The sequence below is a fragment of the Prionailurus bengalensis genome, chromosome A2 (assembly GCF_016509475.1).
Source record: "Prionailurus bengalensis isolate Pbe53 chromosome A2, Fcat_Pben_1.1_paternal_pri, whole genome shotgun sequence".
Lineage (NCBI taxonomy): Eukaryota > Metazoa > Chordata > Mammalia > Carnivora > Felidae > Prionailurus > Prionailurus bengalensis.
This window is the reverse complement of record NC_057348.1, coordinates 13745392-13759457: the sequence shown is the minus strand read 5'-3', so window position 1 is coordinate 13759457 and position 14066 is coordinate 13745392. Positions and strand designations below refer to the sequence as shown.

The following is a 14066-nucleotide window of genomic DNA, read 5'->3' as shown; positions in this document are numbered from 1 at the left end:
TGTTCATGAGACAGCTGGAAACAGGAGAGGGCTCCCCAGCTGGATGGAATCCATTGCCTCTGCTGCCCACTTGCTGCGGGACCCCACTAGCTTGGAGGTCCTTCTCCCTCCCCCCCACCCCGGAGAGTGCAGCCTGACCCTCCAAAGGCAGGGGAATGTCCTCAACATCATCCCTATCCACCAAGCACTCTGACCTTTCCAGTGATTGGAGGAGGGGGGGGGAGGGGGCAGGGGGACGGCAAATGGTTAGACTGCAGCTCAGACCCCAGAGTCTGATCCAGCTCCTAGGTTCCCCGAGGCCTCCAGCTAGATGGAACAGCAGGTGTGAAGGCTCAAGGGCAAGAGCATGCTGGGCATCTTGAAGTTGCAGTAAGCTGATCATTATTAACTGAAGTACACACTTTATTCAGATTTCCTTAGTTATCACCCAATGTTCGTTTACAAATTATTACTGATGTAAGATTCACTCACACAAAATTAACCATTTTATTTTATATTTAATGCTTATTTATTATTGAGAGAGCGAGACAGAGACAGAGACCAAGCGGGGGAGGGGCAAAGAGAGGGGGACATGGAATCCCAAGCAGGCTCCAGGCTGACAGCAATGAGCCTGATGTGGGGCTTGAACTCGCGAACCGCGAGATCATGACCTGAGCCAAAGTCGGACGCTCAACCGACGGAGCCACCCAGGCACCCTGAAATTAACCATCTTAAAGTGGACGATTCGGGGCGCCTGGCTGGCTCGGTTGGAGGAGCACGCGACTCATGATCTCGGGGTTGTAAGTTCATGGCCCACACTGAGCATAAAAATCCCTTAAAAATAAAAGTAAGGAAAAATAAAAAATAAAATAAAGCGAACGATTCAGTGGCATTTAAAACGGTGTTGTGAAACCGTCACCTCTCTCTAGTTCCCGAACATTTTCATTACCCGAAAAAAGAAACCCTGTCCGGTTACCAGTCACCTCCCACTCCCTCTCCCCTAGACCCTGAACAACCACTAATCTGCTGTCTGGGTCTATGGATTTGCCTGCTCTGGACATTTCATATAAATGAAATCATACAACAGGTGGCCTTTGTGTCTGGCTTCTTTCACTGAGCACGACGTTTTTCAAAGTTCATCCACGATGTAACTGTGTCAGGGCTTCATTCCATTTTTATGGCTGAGTCGTATTCCATTGTATAGCCGGATCATATATTGTTTATCCTTCAGCAGCTCATGGACATTTGGACTATGTTTTAAAAAATTTTTAATGTTTATTTTTGAGAGAGAGAGAGAGAGAGAGAGACAGAGCGTGAGTGGGGGAGGGGCAGACAGAGAGGGAGACACAGAATTCGAAGCAGGCTCCAGGCTCTGAGCTGTCAGCACAGAGCCCGATGCAGGGCTCGAACTCACGGAGTGTGAGATCATGACCTGAGCTGAAGTAGGGAACTTAACCAACTGAGCCACCCAGGGCGCCCCGCCCCTCCCCCCCCCCCGGACTATTTTTAAGGAAATGTTAGTTGAGCACTTACTCTGTGCCAGGCACAGTTCTAAGGACTTAGTTCCTACTCCCAACCCCCTCTATAAAGTCTTACTTGTGAACACCATTCCCATCTGTCCATTTCACAGCAGGCAAAATGAAGGCAGAGACAGGCAGACAGGACACCAAAGGAACCAGACTCTCTCTTAAGTCTTTATACTCTGGAGATGGGCGTAGAGACAGATAATAAGGAAGCCAAGAAATAAACAAGATAAATGCCAGGTAAAGACCTTAAGGGTTTTCCAGGCAGGGAGAAAAACATGTGCAAAGGCCCTGAGGTGGGAATAAGCTGGTGTGTTGGAGGAAAAACACAGAGGCTCATGTGGCTGGAGTGAATAAATGAGGGGAAGAGAGGAAAGGGGATACATGGTCTGGGGGTGAGGGCCTGGGGGTGGGATTGGGGAAGGGTCTGGGCTGTACTCTGGGATGGGGAGATAGAGTCTGAAACAGATAGTGGTAGAGGAGACAGACTGGGAGCAGGAGGGAGAGAAGGGGCCTCAACTTCCCAAGGCCTTGGCCCAAGAAGCCACAGAGGCCTCATCATCGTCACCTGCATCGCCCCAGCCCAGATCCTTCTCTGATACCTTGAATGCTGGAGGAGAGGATGACTGCCCTGTGCTGAGAACAATGTGGGCGCACAGTAGGGGCTCCATAAATATTGGGTGGATGGGTAAATAGAGGGATGGACAGATGAGTGGGTGGGTGGGTGGGTGGATGGATGGATGGATGGATGGACATATAAACAGATGGATGGGGAGATGAGTGTCCTGAAGGAGGAAGATGTGGTACCCAGGTTAGTGTGATAAAATAGCGTCTCCTACCTTCCAGCAGGTGATTGGGTAGGGGTGAGTGGAGAACTTCATCCAGCCATGCTGGGGTCTCACCCACCCTTCTTCAGCTTCAAAAGAGGTCCCCCAGAGTGGAGGCTGGAGGGTGGGGGTTGGGCAGGGTGCCATGAGCCCAGGGGCGGGCTGGCGGGTACTAGATGCTGCTACCTGCCTCTGCCTCTGAGTCAGCGTCGCCATGGCAACGTGGGCCCTGCCGGATGCTCCTCCTGGCACATCCCCCATCACTGCAGCCACCGCCATGCCTCCTTGAAGGGGGCAGGCGCAGAGGGGGCAGCTATTTTTATGCAGGCTCAAGGACCACACTGTTCACCTTCCCCTGTTTCCCTTAACCCAGTCTCCTGATCCTCCTCCTTTCTTGCAGAGCTTGTAGCCAAAGGGTGAGAGGGCTGAGGGCGGTTGGAGAGCCAGCCCCAGCCGAGGAAGGGTCTCTTTGCTCTGCCTGGGAGGGGGCCAGGGAATGTCTCCTGAGGCGGGTAGTGCAGGTGAAGGAACATTATGGGCACGTGTTGGGAGGCTGGACCACAGGAGGGGCAGAGCTAGGTGGGAACAGGAAGACAAGCCAGAGCAGGGAGCCACAGAGGGTGAGAGGAGGCCAGGGTGGCACCCGCGGAGGACAGAAGACAGGTCCCTGTGGCTCTGGGCAGCACCTATTCCCCCCGAGACTCCTCTGCATCCTCTGAAACATGGGCACTGGTGGGGAGACTGAGGCAGGGAGGGTTGTCACAGGCTCCTCCTGGGCTGGCAGAAACTCCAATGAACTGCTGGTGACCTGGGTGTCCCTGTTTCCCCTCTCCTCACCCTACTCTAGGCCTGCTTCTAGATTCTCCTCCAGCACATCATGCATTCCTACCTCAGGACCTTTGCCTGTGCTATTCCAGCTTTCAGGAGTCCGGCCTTCCCCGCTCCCCCTCATGGTGCCCCCTTGGTCCACAGATGTCACTGATCCTCTGCACATCCCCCTGAGAGCTCTTCATAGCTCCTGTCACTGCTTGACGTATTACCCATTTTTTCAGTTGCTCGCACCCCAAGAATGTTGGGCCCCTCTCAAATCTCTCGTTTACCCAGCTCCACAGTGGCAGTAGTCATCGTGCTGAGGGACAGGGGTCCCAGGCAGTGGAATGGTTGTGTCTGGGTCCTGTCTACCTGACCCAGAGCTCTAAGGACAGGGTGGGAAGGTGAGGTGACCTACAGCTCCCTGGTCAGGGTTGACCCTCAGTTCAGGCAACAAGGCCCTGTCAGAGGTCAGCGAATGGTGGGCAAGCCAGCCCAGGGCCAGGAGCCAGTGAGGGGGCGCTTGCCCTGTGGGCCTCCAGCTCCTGAGGTGGCCTAGGAGTCCCCTATCACCACACATACTGATGGTTCTCAGGGCCACTGCGTCCCCCCCCCCCCCCAGTCCCAACCGTGCCAGCCTGGGATAGTTACTCTGTTTTCCTTGTAGATATTTAGAGGGCCACCTTCCCTCCCTCACTAGTTAGTTCTAGTCCCCAGCCAAGGACGGAGAATCCCATAGAAAATACTTGAGTGTTTCTCTCTTCCTCTTCCTGCTGCCTCTAGCCTTCTCCAGCTGGTGTCTCTTCTTAACTCATTTGTCTCACTCTCTCTGGGTCTCTGGCTGTTTCTGTCTGGCTCCAACAGACTTTTCCTCCCTCCCTCCCGGCTCTCTCTCCCTCCACCTCCTTCTGCCTTTCTCCCCCCTATCTCCCTTTTCTCTCGGCTATTTCTAGGCCCTGGCCCTCCTATCTGGAGGCCCTGATTAATAATCGGGTCTTGCCTAGAGCTTCGGGGCTGGCCCCTTAGCCTCGATTTACCCGTCCGTCAAATGGGCTTGTCCTGGGGCCTTAAGCCAGGAGCGGAGGGGGGCTGAGCAGCGTTCCCGCTTCCCCTCCTCAGCCAAGGGAAGCCCTCCTGGGCCCGGCGGGAAGGGGTTAACAGCGAGCCGCCCCCTCCCCCCAGTTCTGCATTTAATTAGCGGCCCGGCGGGGCTCGGAGCGGCGCGGGGCCTGTGGGGGGAGGGGAGGGAGATGGGAGGAGAGGGGAGAGGGTTAGAAACCGAGGGAGTGGGACGAGAGTGGGCGGAGGTATAGAGGACAAAAGGGGGACCGGGAGCCAGCCCTGGATTCGAATTCGGCCTCGCTGGTGTCCCCCCACTTGTCTCTCTCGCCTCTAGATTGTCTCCCCCGCCCTTCGCCAAGGCAGGAGCTGTGAGCCCGCGGTTAAATGTCAGCTTTCCTCCTTTGTCCGGTTGAGGAAACTGAGGCCCACGTGTCTGCGGTGACGCTTCATTGGGCGGTTTCGTAGGGACCTGTCTACCTGCCGGAAAGCAAACAACACACAAAACCCCAGTTCGTCGCCGCAGCCGAGTGACCCTGGGGGCTGTCGCGGTGCGGGCCAGCGCGAGCGAACGACTGGGAGAGGGTGACGGTGTGGGACACAGGAAGGGCTGGGGCTGCGAGACGGGGCCCTGGAGCCCTGGGGCCCAGCTTCAGTCTCAGCTAGGCCACGCGCCTCCCCGGGCCTCAGTTTCCCCCTCCGGTCCCCAACGTCGGGGACAGCTGGAAGGCGAACCCTGCCTACCACCACACCCACGACTTCCAGCTCTGCGTGGGGCGCGGGCGCCGGGCCCGAGTCTACGCGGCTCCGCCTCGCCTTGACGTCGGCGCTGACGCCACCCGCCCCCCTCGCCACTGGGTCCGGCCGCGGCGCGGGGTGAACTGTGCGGCGTCGGCTGGCCGCGCGGAGGCCCTCCAGATCCCTCCTCCACCCCCGCCAGAGGAGGGGCCGGGCTGGGGGGACCGACGAGGGGCAGGTCCTGGGCAGGCCCAGCCGCCCGGCGAGGCGGGAGGTCCCCACCAGCCTCCAGGCCTTTGCGCCCTTCCCTCCGCCTGGAATGCGCCTCCCGCCCGGGTCCAAGTCCGTGTTTACGGCGACATCTCTCCCTCCGGCCCGGCCCTGACCCCTCCGGGCCTGGGAGTGTCCTTGTCCGGCTCGGTCTCCCCGGGCCTGGGGCGGGGCCTCTCACCCAGCAATCCATTGTTCCAAGGTTGAGTTTCTTCCCCCCCATTTTTCAGATGAGAACCATTCAAACCCAGAGAGCTCAGGTCACCCAGCGAGGGGCCGCCCCGCGCTGGCCGAGCCCCAGCTCTTGCGGCTCCCCGCCCCCACCCCTGTGGGCACCCCCCCCCCCCATCCATCCTCGCAGCGGGGGAGGGGACCCTGACCTGCAGTCCCCGCCCTGCCTCAGGGGAAGTGAGAATGGGGGGCCCTCCCCCGCACCCTCACCACTTCCTCCAGAGGAGAGGCGGTGGCGAAGGAAAGGGGGAGGCGGGCAGGCGAGGGAGTTTACGGTGGCGGCCTCAGGTTCCGATGGGGGGGGGGTTGTGCCCCCCACCCTCGGGAGACGCAGGGCTGGCGTTTGTGTGTCTCGCGTGTCGGGGCGCCCCCCAATCCTGCTCCTTCCTTGGGGCCCCTTCCTAAGCGACTGAGACTGCCTGCTCCTCCCCACTCCGGCGGCCCCGCCCCCACCGCTTCCCCGCTCTCTCCCTTCGTCTGGCCTGGCCCCCCTTCAATGTACTCCTCCGCTGGGGCCCCGCTCCTTTACTGGGCGACGATCAGGTGCCGGCCCTCTAGGCCCCGCAGGCTTGAGGTCCAGTTCCAACTTTCCTCTGCCCCAGCCAGGCCCCCTGAGCTCCAGCCCCTCTGCCTGGGTGAACGAGGCCACCTGTATTCCAATCTGCCCTCCAACATGTGGAGCCATGGTTTGCTCCGAGCCTCAGTTTATCCATCTGAAAAATGTGGACAGGTGGCCTTACTTGCAGTGCTGGTGGGAAGGTATCACGGGAAAACGTGGGGAGTGGGTATCCCATCTCGGCAGCATGGGTGCATCCGGTCATTCGTTAATTCATTCATCCATTCATTACTTCACCAAACCATCCGTTACATCATCCACTCGCTCACTCATTTACTTATTCGCACTCATTCATTGATTCACACATTGCTTCCCTCCCCAGTCCCTGGGCAGCCTGGGAAGGGGCCCATAACTCAGCACAGAAGGACGTCAGGGGCCACAGGACTGTGGGTGGGGACAGCCCCAAAGTCTTTAGGCGGAAGCTTCCACTTAACTGAGCCAACCTGAAGTCTCCCCAGAGAGGCCCCAGTGGGGTCCCACCCCCAAAGGGCTGCTACCTGCCATCACCTTCACTTGTACCTGGAAACGGGTCAGTAACTCACAGACACTGGAAGGCTGTTGGTGGATGCAGGCAACCCCCACACGTAGTAGGTGCTCACTGCCAAGGCTTAGCACATCACTGCCTATCTACTGTGTGCTGGGCCCCTAGGGGACAAAACTACCCTTGTGGCCCCTCCTGTACTCTTCTTGGCTTGGCTTGGGGATTCTCTGCCTTTAGTGCTTTCTGGATATTTGGACATTCCCACTCTGGGCCTGGCCCGAGTGTCCTTGAGGAGGGAATGCCTGGGTTTTGCTCTCATTTCGTCGTCTTTCACTTTCCTTCTATTTATGGAAGAGAAACTGGTTTTCCATTCTTGGTGGTGACATGAAGTTTCCCTTTTGAAATATATTTACCCAAGTAAAAACAGAAAAAGGGGTCGACTTGAAGGAGAAAGAGTGACATCAGCCTAAAGCATACTTCTTCATTATGGTGGTTCTGTCCTGTCTTCTATTCGAGGATCAGCTTAGGAGGTGATGAGGGATGATGGAAAACCCTCCCCCGGCACACAGAGCCGGGACACACAGTGGGTGCTCAAGAGTGGGTGGTGGAAGGGGTGATTGAGGCTGATGGTGCTTGAGGCTGGCCAAAAGAAAAACAAAATCAAACAAATCAGCTTCTGAAGTTGCTTTAGTGAAGTCCGACCCACCACCCTCTGACCCCCAAACCTTCTGGTTTCTTAAAGTCTGCCTGTGAAAGGGCCTAACCTGGGCCTGGGTATACAGCAGAGTTCCCTGGATGAGCGCAGGAATCTAGCAGGGAAGGTGTTGTGAGGCGTGGTTCTCTCCTTGAGCCGGCGCCCTTCTGGGCTCACCCAGGACAATCAATGAACCCTGGACTTAGACTGAGCCGCTCTTCCCGGCCTGCCTACGAGAGGCTGTCGACACTGCACCCTCGTTGGAGTCAACTGGGCCACGGGTCGTAAAGCAAGCTCTATCAGTCTGGTTCCACCAGTGGCGAAAAGGCGCTGAGGACGCGTCGGTTTCCTCGTCGGTAAAATGGTCTTGTGAGACTGGAGAGCGCCAGTGCCGGCCCAGAGGACAGGGTGTGGATCCCCTCCCTGCGACTGGCCAAGCACCTGCACAGGACGGGGGAGGTGACTGTGGTTCCTGCCCCTGGCGAGGGCGGAAGCCAGGCTGGAAGGGAGGGGAGGGGCCGCCGCCTTGGCCGGTAACCTGATCCTCAGGAATGCGCCGGGGCCGACGCGCCCCCGGCCCAAGGCCGGCGCCCCTCCCCCGGCCCCCTAGCGGGGTCCCGTCACCCGGGGACTGCGATCGCAAGCCCCGCCCCCACCAGCCGGTGGGTCCTAAGTGTCGGAGGACGTTCCCCATAAACTCTACCCAGCCCCGCGGTGTCCCGAGCGCCGCGGGACCTTCCCCGCGTACCTCCCCATGGAGAGGTCCCCTCCGCCTCACCCCTTTCTGCTTCCTGATTAACTCCTTCTTTCTCTTTCTTTGGGGCTTTCCGTTTCATCGAGTAGATTTTAGTTCTCTGGGTCTTCAAGTAAAGACCAAACATTAAACCGAGTTGCAGGTCGCTTTAAACAAGAAGGGTAAACCCTTCGCTCTCGAGAAAGAGGCGCCAGAGCGGCAGAGATTAGAGCCGTGGCTGGGAGAGGGGTGGGGGTTAGTTTCAGCTTCCGTTCCAAACGGGGATGGGTGGGTGGGGGTAGGGGTTGGGGATTCTTTCGACCGGGTGGGTCCCGCACCCTCCCTGGACGCTGATCTGGGAAGTGAGATAATGTCCTGAGACTCCTGGAGGGGCTGGGAGAGGAAGGGCGAAAATGCAGAGTCCAGGCTGAGCCCTGTTACCGACTTCTCCCTCAATCCCATTTTTTACAGCCACTTCCACTACTCTTGGGACAAACACCACCGGGTTCTGTAGAAGTCCGGCACCCTTGCTTTCCTTCTCTCCCTCTGGCTTCCCCTGGCTCACCCAATCCAGCACCACCTGCCTCTCTCCATCAATGTGGCCAGCTGGTTTCTGCCCCAGGGCATTTGCTTTTGCTGTTCCCACAGTCTGGGATGTTGGGCCTTCAAATTAGCTCAAGATTTGCTCCAGCTTCTCCTTCGTTCAGCATCACCTCCCAGGGTGCCCCTCCCAGATCACCCAACTCTAAAACATACCCCCGTCCATGGAGGGGGCACCCTTCAGCCTCCTTGAAGCCGTGTTTGACAGGTTCCTCTTTCAGACCGGGTGCCGGGTGAGGGTGTTTGTGTCACTCGTGTGTGTCCCCATCGCTTGGCTCACAGTAGGTGCTCGGTCAGTATCTGTCGAATGAATGAGAGGAGAATAGGAGTTACCCCTAGTTCACTGTATATGGCTGGTTGATGGATTCAGGCTTCCTATTGAACTGCCTGATGAGGTGGGGATAGGATTGGTCCCAATGGAAGAGCAGCATTAGGGTGTCCCAGAGGGCTTTCTGGCTAGGAGAAAGGAGAGGGTAGGAAAAGGTGTTGGGTCAGAGGGAACAGCAGGTGCACAGCAGAGGAGACTGAAGGAGCCAGTTTTTCAACTCCTTGAAAAGTGGGGCTGGCAGAGTCTGCCCAGGGCAGCTCCCCATACCTAGAGGCCAAGACAGGTCCTGCCTGCCGAGCTTACAGGACTCTCCCCTGCCCCATCTGGGGCAGACAGAGCCCAATACAGATGGTGGACGGGCTCAGCCAGACGGTGGGGGGTGGGGGGTGGCTTAGGGGACTCCTTGAGGGTGTGGATAGGGAAGACTTCTTGGAGGAGGAGACAGTGGGTTTTGAAGCAGGAGTAGCAATTTGCCTGTTGGATAGAAGGGCACTTCTGGCTGAAGGAGCTCCAGACCAAACAACCATACACAGTTAAGGCTAGCCTTATAATAATAACATAAAACAATTATAGAAAGCACTTATGAGCTCTATTCCTTTAAATCCAATAAAAACCACAATATTTTTTGAGGCACCTGGTTGGCTCAGTCAGTAGAGCATGTGGACTCTTGATCTCAGGGTCGTGAGTTCTAGCCCCATGAAGGGGGTAGAGTTTACTGAATAAAAAAAAAAGAAAAAAGAAACAAAAATCACAATACTCTACGAGGGAGGTGAGATTATTCACTCCATTTTCATGAGGAGGAAACTGAGACTCAGAGAGGTGAATTGCCTTGGGTTCCCTGTGCCTCCATTTCCCAAGGCCTGTTTGCTGGTCAGTTTTTCAGCTCAGGTAGGTTCTGCCCATATTTCACCAGACCATTCACCCACTTATTAAGGTCAAGGCCCAAGGTCAGGGTGGAGGCTATCTAGGCCACCCACTCATGTCCTGCCTTGGAGAGAAGCATGGCCCCATCTCCTCCAATCTAGCCCCATTGCACAGGCCCAGAGCAGGGTCCCAGGGCAAGGCTAGCAACAGGCTGGGGACAGGATCCCCTCTCATCAAGGGTCCCTTTGCCCAGGCTGGGACCTGAGAGGACAGGTCTGGAGGGCACAGAGACCTACGTGCCTAGAAACACACAAATGGACACATACGTATACACAAGTATACATATATGTGTATACATACAGGCACACAGATCTACGTGCATGAACCCACACTGGCACATAGACACCTGCCCTTGTGTGTGAACACACCTGAGTACACTGACCCATACACGAACGCAACACAGGCACAAACAGACATTTGTGTGGATGTAGACACACTCACACCCCTGGGCCACTGCCCACCAGGGCAGGCCTCCTGCTCCTGGTGACAGTTTCCTTCATGGCCTTCTTGCTCCAGAGCCCAATCAGGGGCAGGGCCAGATGAGGTAGGGAGGTAGGAGACGAGGGTTGGGGACTGGGAATGTTCATGCCCACAGGTGAGTCAGACAAACTGAGGCCAGAGACTGCCACAGCAACTGGGCCAGGCAGCATTCTCCTTCAACACTGAGCCAGGTGCTGTGTTGGATGTTGGTGACCAGCAGGTTCGGGATAGATAAAGGTCCTTGCCCTCCGGAAATTTATGGTCCATCCTGTCATTCTGAATGCTTCCAAGGATATAATGGAAATACAGTGAGTGGGAGTGGCCTCTCTGAGGACATTAGGATTTGCAGTGGGGAAGGGAGCACGGGCAAAGGGCATAGTACATGCAAAGGCCCTGAGGCAGCTACGAGCTGAGAGGCCAAGGCTCAGAGAAGGTGAAAGTGAAAGGTCAGAGGGAGTCCGTGGAAGAAGGGTCCTTGGAGCCTTCACAGTCTACCTGAGGGGTTGTGTGCAGGAGCTGTCAGCCAGACCTAGATGTCCCAACAATCCCTAGGGAGTGTTGGAGAGGTTGCCCTCTCCCCACACCCTCATATTCCATCCCCAGCCAGTCTTTCAGGAGGCCTGTTGAGCACTGACAATAACAAAATAATAATAAGCAGGTAACAATGACCAGATGGGCTCCTGCCTTAACATTCCGGAAGGGAGAGCCGCTGAGGAAACGGGGCGAGGGGGGAGGGGCTATAGTCCATCACCCTCACCTCGGGACCCACAGCAGGCCCTGGCAGATGCAGGGTAAAATTGTAGGCGGCTGCCCAGGAGCAGGAGGCCCAGGAGGCCCGGGTTCTACCAGGTGAATAAGAGATCAGGCCTGGTCACAATTTAGTAAGCCCCAGTTTCTCAGTCTGTAAAGTCAGGAAGTTGGACTCCGTACTTTTAGACTCCTCAGTGAAAAGTATCAAGATCAAAGAAAGCGCTTTCAGCAGCTTCCAACAGTTCTCCTCTCCCTTCCCTCGTCTTTCTGGGGCAAACACATCACTGGAGATTTGGGGTGGGGGTGAAACAGGCAGATCTGGCCAACACGCCCAGGAAGCCACCGGGTACAGCTCCCTAAGGCCTTCTGCCCCCAGCCCGTACAGAGCCAGAATAGAGGAGCGGTAAGGAAGGCACTTGTAGGCGTAGTGGAGCGGAGGGCGCCAGGGAGTTATTTATCCATCCGGGCCCCATCCCCCCGACCGGTCCCCGGAGGCCGGCACCGCCCCCGCTCCCGCCCCCGCCCCCTCCCCCTCCCCCTCCCCGCCGGGGCCGCACGCGCGGATGCGGGGCGGGGCCTTGGGGCGGGTAGGCGGCTGGTGGCCGGGCTCATCACGCCACCCGGGACGTGCCTTGGCGGGAGGCAGCGCTGGGGGCATTGGTTGTACACTGTGCTCCCGGGGCGGGGTAACCGGGTCCGGGCTCGGGGTCCGCCCCCATGACGTCAACCCACAAGGCAGCGCGCTGTTGTGCGGTTTACCGCGCGTCACCGGGGCAACGGCAGCTAGGGGGGCGTCAATGACTTGGCCCCACCCCACCATGCAAATGAGCGACGTCACCCACGCCCAATGGCGAGCGGGGGCAGTGAGCTCATCGCGCTGGGCCGAGGCTATAAGAGGGCGCGCGAACTGCGCGGCGTAGGAGCCGCCGCCAGCGGAGGGCCGGGCGCAGCGGCCTCGGCCGGGGCGGGCGTAGGGCCGAGCGGACGGGGGGGCGCAGGCCCCCCGGGCGGCCGCGGCCACTCCCCCCCCCCCGGGCCGGCGCGGCGGGGGAGGCGGAGGATGGAAACACCCTTCTACGGCGATGAGGCGCTGAGCGGCCTGGGCGGCGGCGTCAGTAGCAGTGGTGGCGGTGGTAGCTTCGCGTCCCCGGGTCGCCTGTTCCCCGGGGCGCCCCCGACGGCGGCGACTGGCAGCATGATGAAGAAAGACGCGCTGACGCTGAGCCTGAGCGAGCAGGTGGCGGCGGCGCTCAAGCCGGCCGCCGCGCCGCCCCCGGCCCCCCTGCGCACCGACGGCGCCCCAGGCGCGGCGCCCCCCGACGGCCTGCTTGCCTCGCCCGACCTGGGGCTGCTCAAGCTCGCCTCGCCGGAGCTCGAGCGCCTAATCATCCAGTCCAACGGGCTGGTCACCACCACACCGACGAGCACTCAGTTCCTCTACCCCAAGGTGGCGGCCAGCGAGGAGCAGGAGTTTGCTGAGGGCTTCGTCAAGGCCCTGGAGGACTTGCACAAGCAGAACCAGCTGGGCGCGGGCGCGGCCTCCGCTGCCGCGGCCGCGGGAGGACCCTCGGGCACGGCTGCGGGCGCCGCGCCTCCTGGCGAACTGGCCCCGGCGGCAGCCACGCCCGAGGCGCCCGTCTACGCGAACCTGAGCAGCTATGCGGGCGGCACCGGAGGTTCAGGGGGTGCTGCGACAGTCGCCTTCGCCGCCGAGCCTGTGCCCTTCCCTCCGCCGCCGCCCCCAGGCGCGCTGGGGCCGCCCCGCCTGACGGCGCTCAAGGATGAGCCGCAGACGGTGCCCGACGTGCCAAGCTTCGGCGAGAGCCCGCCGTTGTCGCCCATCGACATGGACACGCAGGAGCGCATTAAGGCGGAGCGCAAGCGGCTGCGCAACCGCATCGCTGCCTCTAAGTGCCGCAAGCGCAAGCTGGAGCGCATCTCGCGCCTCGAGGAGAAAGTCAAGACGCTCAAGAGCCAGAACACGGAGCTGGCGTCCACGGCGAGCCTGCTGCGCGAGCAGGTGGCGCAGCTCAAGCAGAAGGTCCTCAGCCACGTCAACAGCGGCTGCCAGCTGCTGCCCCAGCACCAGGTGTCCGCGTACTGAGCCCGCGCGCGGGGCGCATGCGCGGCCCCCCTCCCCGGGAGGCGGGCTTGCGTGGGGGGGGGGCGTGGGCGCCCCGGACTCCGAGAGGGCGCGGCCCCGGGGACACCCCCCCACCCCGAGGGTGCCAGGATTCCGAGAGGGCGCGGTCCCTGAGGACCCCCCGAGGGTGCCCAGGACTCGGAGAGGGCGCCTCAGACTCGACAAGCTGGACCCCCTACTCCCGGGGGGCAAGCGCATGACCCCCCCCGCCCTCGCGCTGCCTCTGTTCCCCGAGCGCGGCCACCCAGTGTTGCACAAACCCGCGCGCCCCGGCCGCCCCGTTGTACACACCGCTGCCGAAGGGGGCTCCGAGGGGGCGCAGCCTCAAGCCCTGCCTTTCCTCTTACTTTTTTTTTTTTTTTTTTGCCTTTGGAAGAGAGAAGAACAGAGTGTTCGATTCTGCCCTATTTATGTTTCTACTCGGGAACAAACGTTGGTTGTGTGTGTGTGTTTTTTCTTGTGTTGGTTTTTTAAAGAAATGGGAAGAAGAAAAAAAAAAAAACTCCCTTCCCTTTCCTCGCTCTTGCTCCCCCCCCCCTTCCGTCTTTCCGACACCCCTCCTCCCGCCCTTTTTGTTCTGTTGTTTTGTTTTGCTACGAGTCCACATTCCGGTTTGTAATCCTTGGTTCGCCCGGTTTTCTGTTTTCAGTAAAGTCTCGTTACGCCAGCTCGGCTCTCTGCCTCCTTCTTCCCCCGCCGGGGCCTGTCGGGCTGGGCTGGGCCTGGCCCGCACGCTCCCCTTCCCCCTCCTTGCCTCCTTCCCCTCCTCCCTCCGCCCCTACTTCGGAGGAGAGCCGGCGTCCGGGCGGGGCCTTGCACATCTGGCGCGCAGCGAGCGCCATCTAGGCGCGCCTAGGCTTGGGGCCGACTCATGTCCAGG

General features: G+C 59.2%; 1 protein-coding gene and 1 long non-coding RNA gene across 3 annotated transcripts; one reads left to right on the top strand and one right to left on the bottom strand.

The window, feature by feature from the left end:
* Positions 1 to 6907: 6907 nt before the first annotated feature.
* Positions 6908 to 11666, bottom strand: LOC122487101. 2 transcript variants are annotated; one of them, XR_006298306.1, is made up of 3 exons: positions 8007 to 9597; positions 7299 to 7669; positions 6908 to 7173 (listed from the first exon to the last, which is right to left on the bottom strand). It is a non-coding gene; the product is annotated as an uncharacterized LOC122487101 (long non-coding RNA). The 2 variants fall into 2 exon arrangements; XR_006298305.1 differs by lacking the exon at positions 6908 to 7173 and having other exon boundaries at positions 7204 to 7669; positions 8007 to 11666.
* A 285-nt stretch (positions 11667 to 11951) lies between these two features.
* On the top strand, positions 11952 to 13853 carry JUND (JunD proto-oncogene, AP-1 transcription factor subunit). The gene has a single exon (XM_043587050.1). It carries the CDS (start codon positions 12104 to 12106, stop codon positions 13145 to 13147), a length of 1044 nt encoding a protein of 347 aa, XP_043442985.1. The 5' UTR covers positions 11952 to 12103; the 3' UTR covers positions 13148 to 13853.
* The last annotated feature ends 213 nt before the right edge of the window (positions 13854 to 14066 follow it).

Bases quoted from the DNA above. Each gene is read 5' to 3' on its own strand.
- JUND (XM_043587050.1), top strand. From the start codon at position 12,104: ATGGAAACACCCTTCTACGGCGATGAGGCGCTGAGCGGCCTGGGCGGC.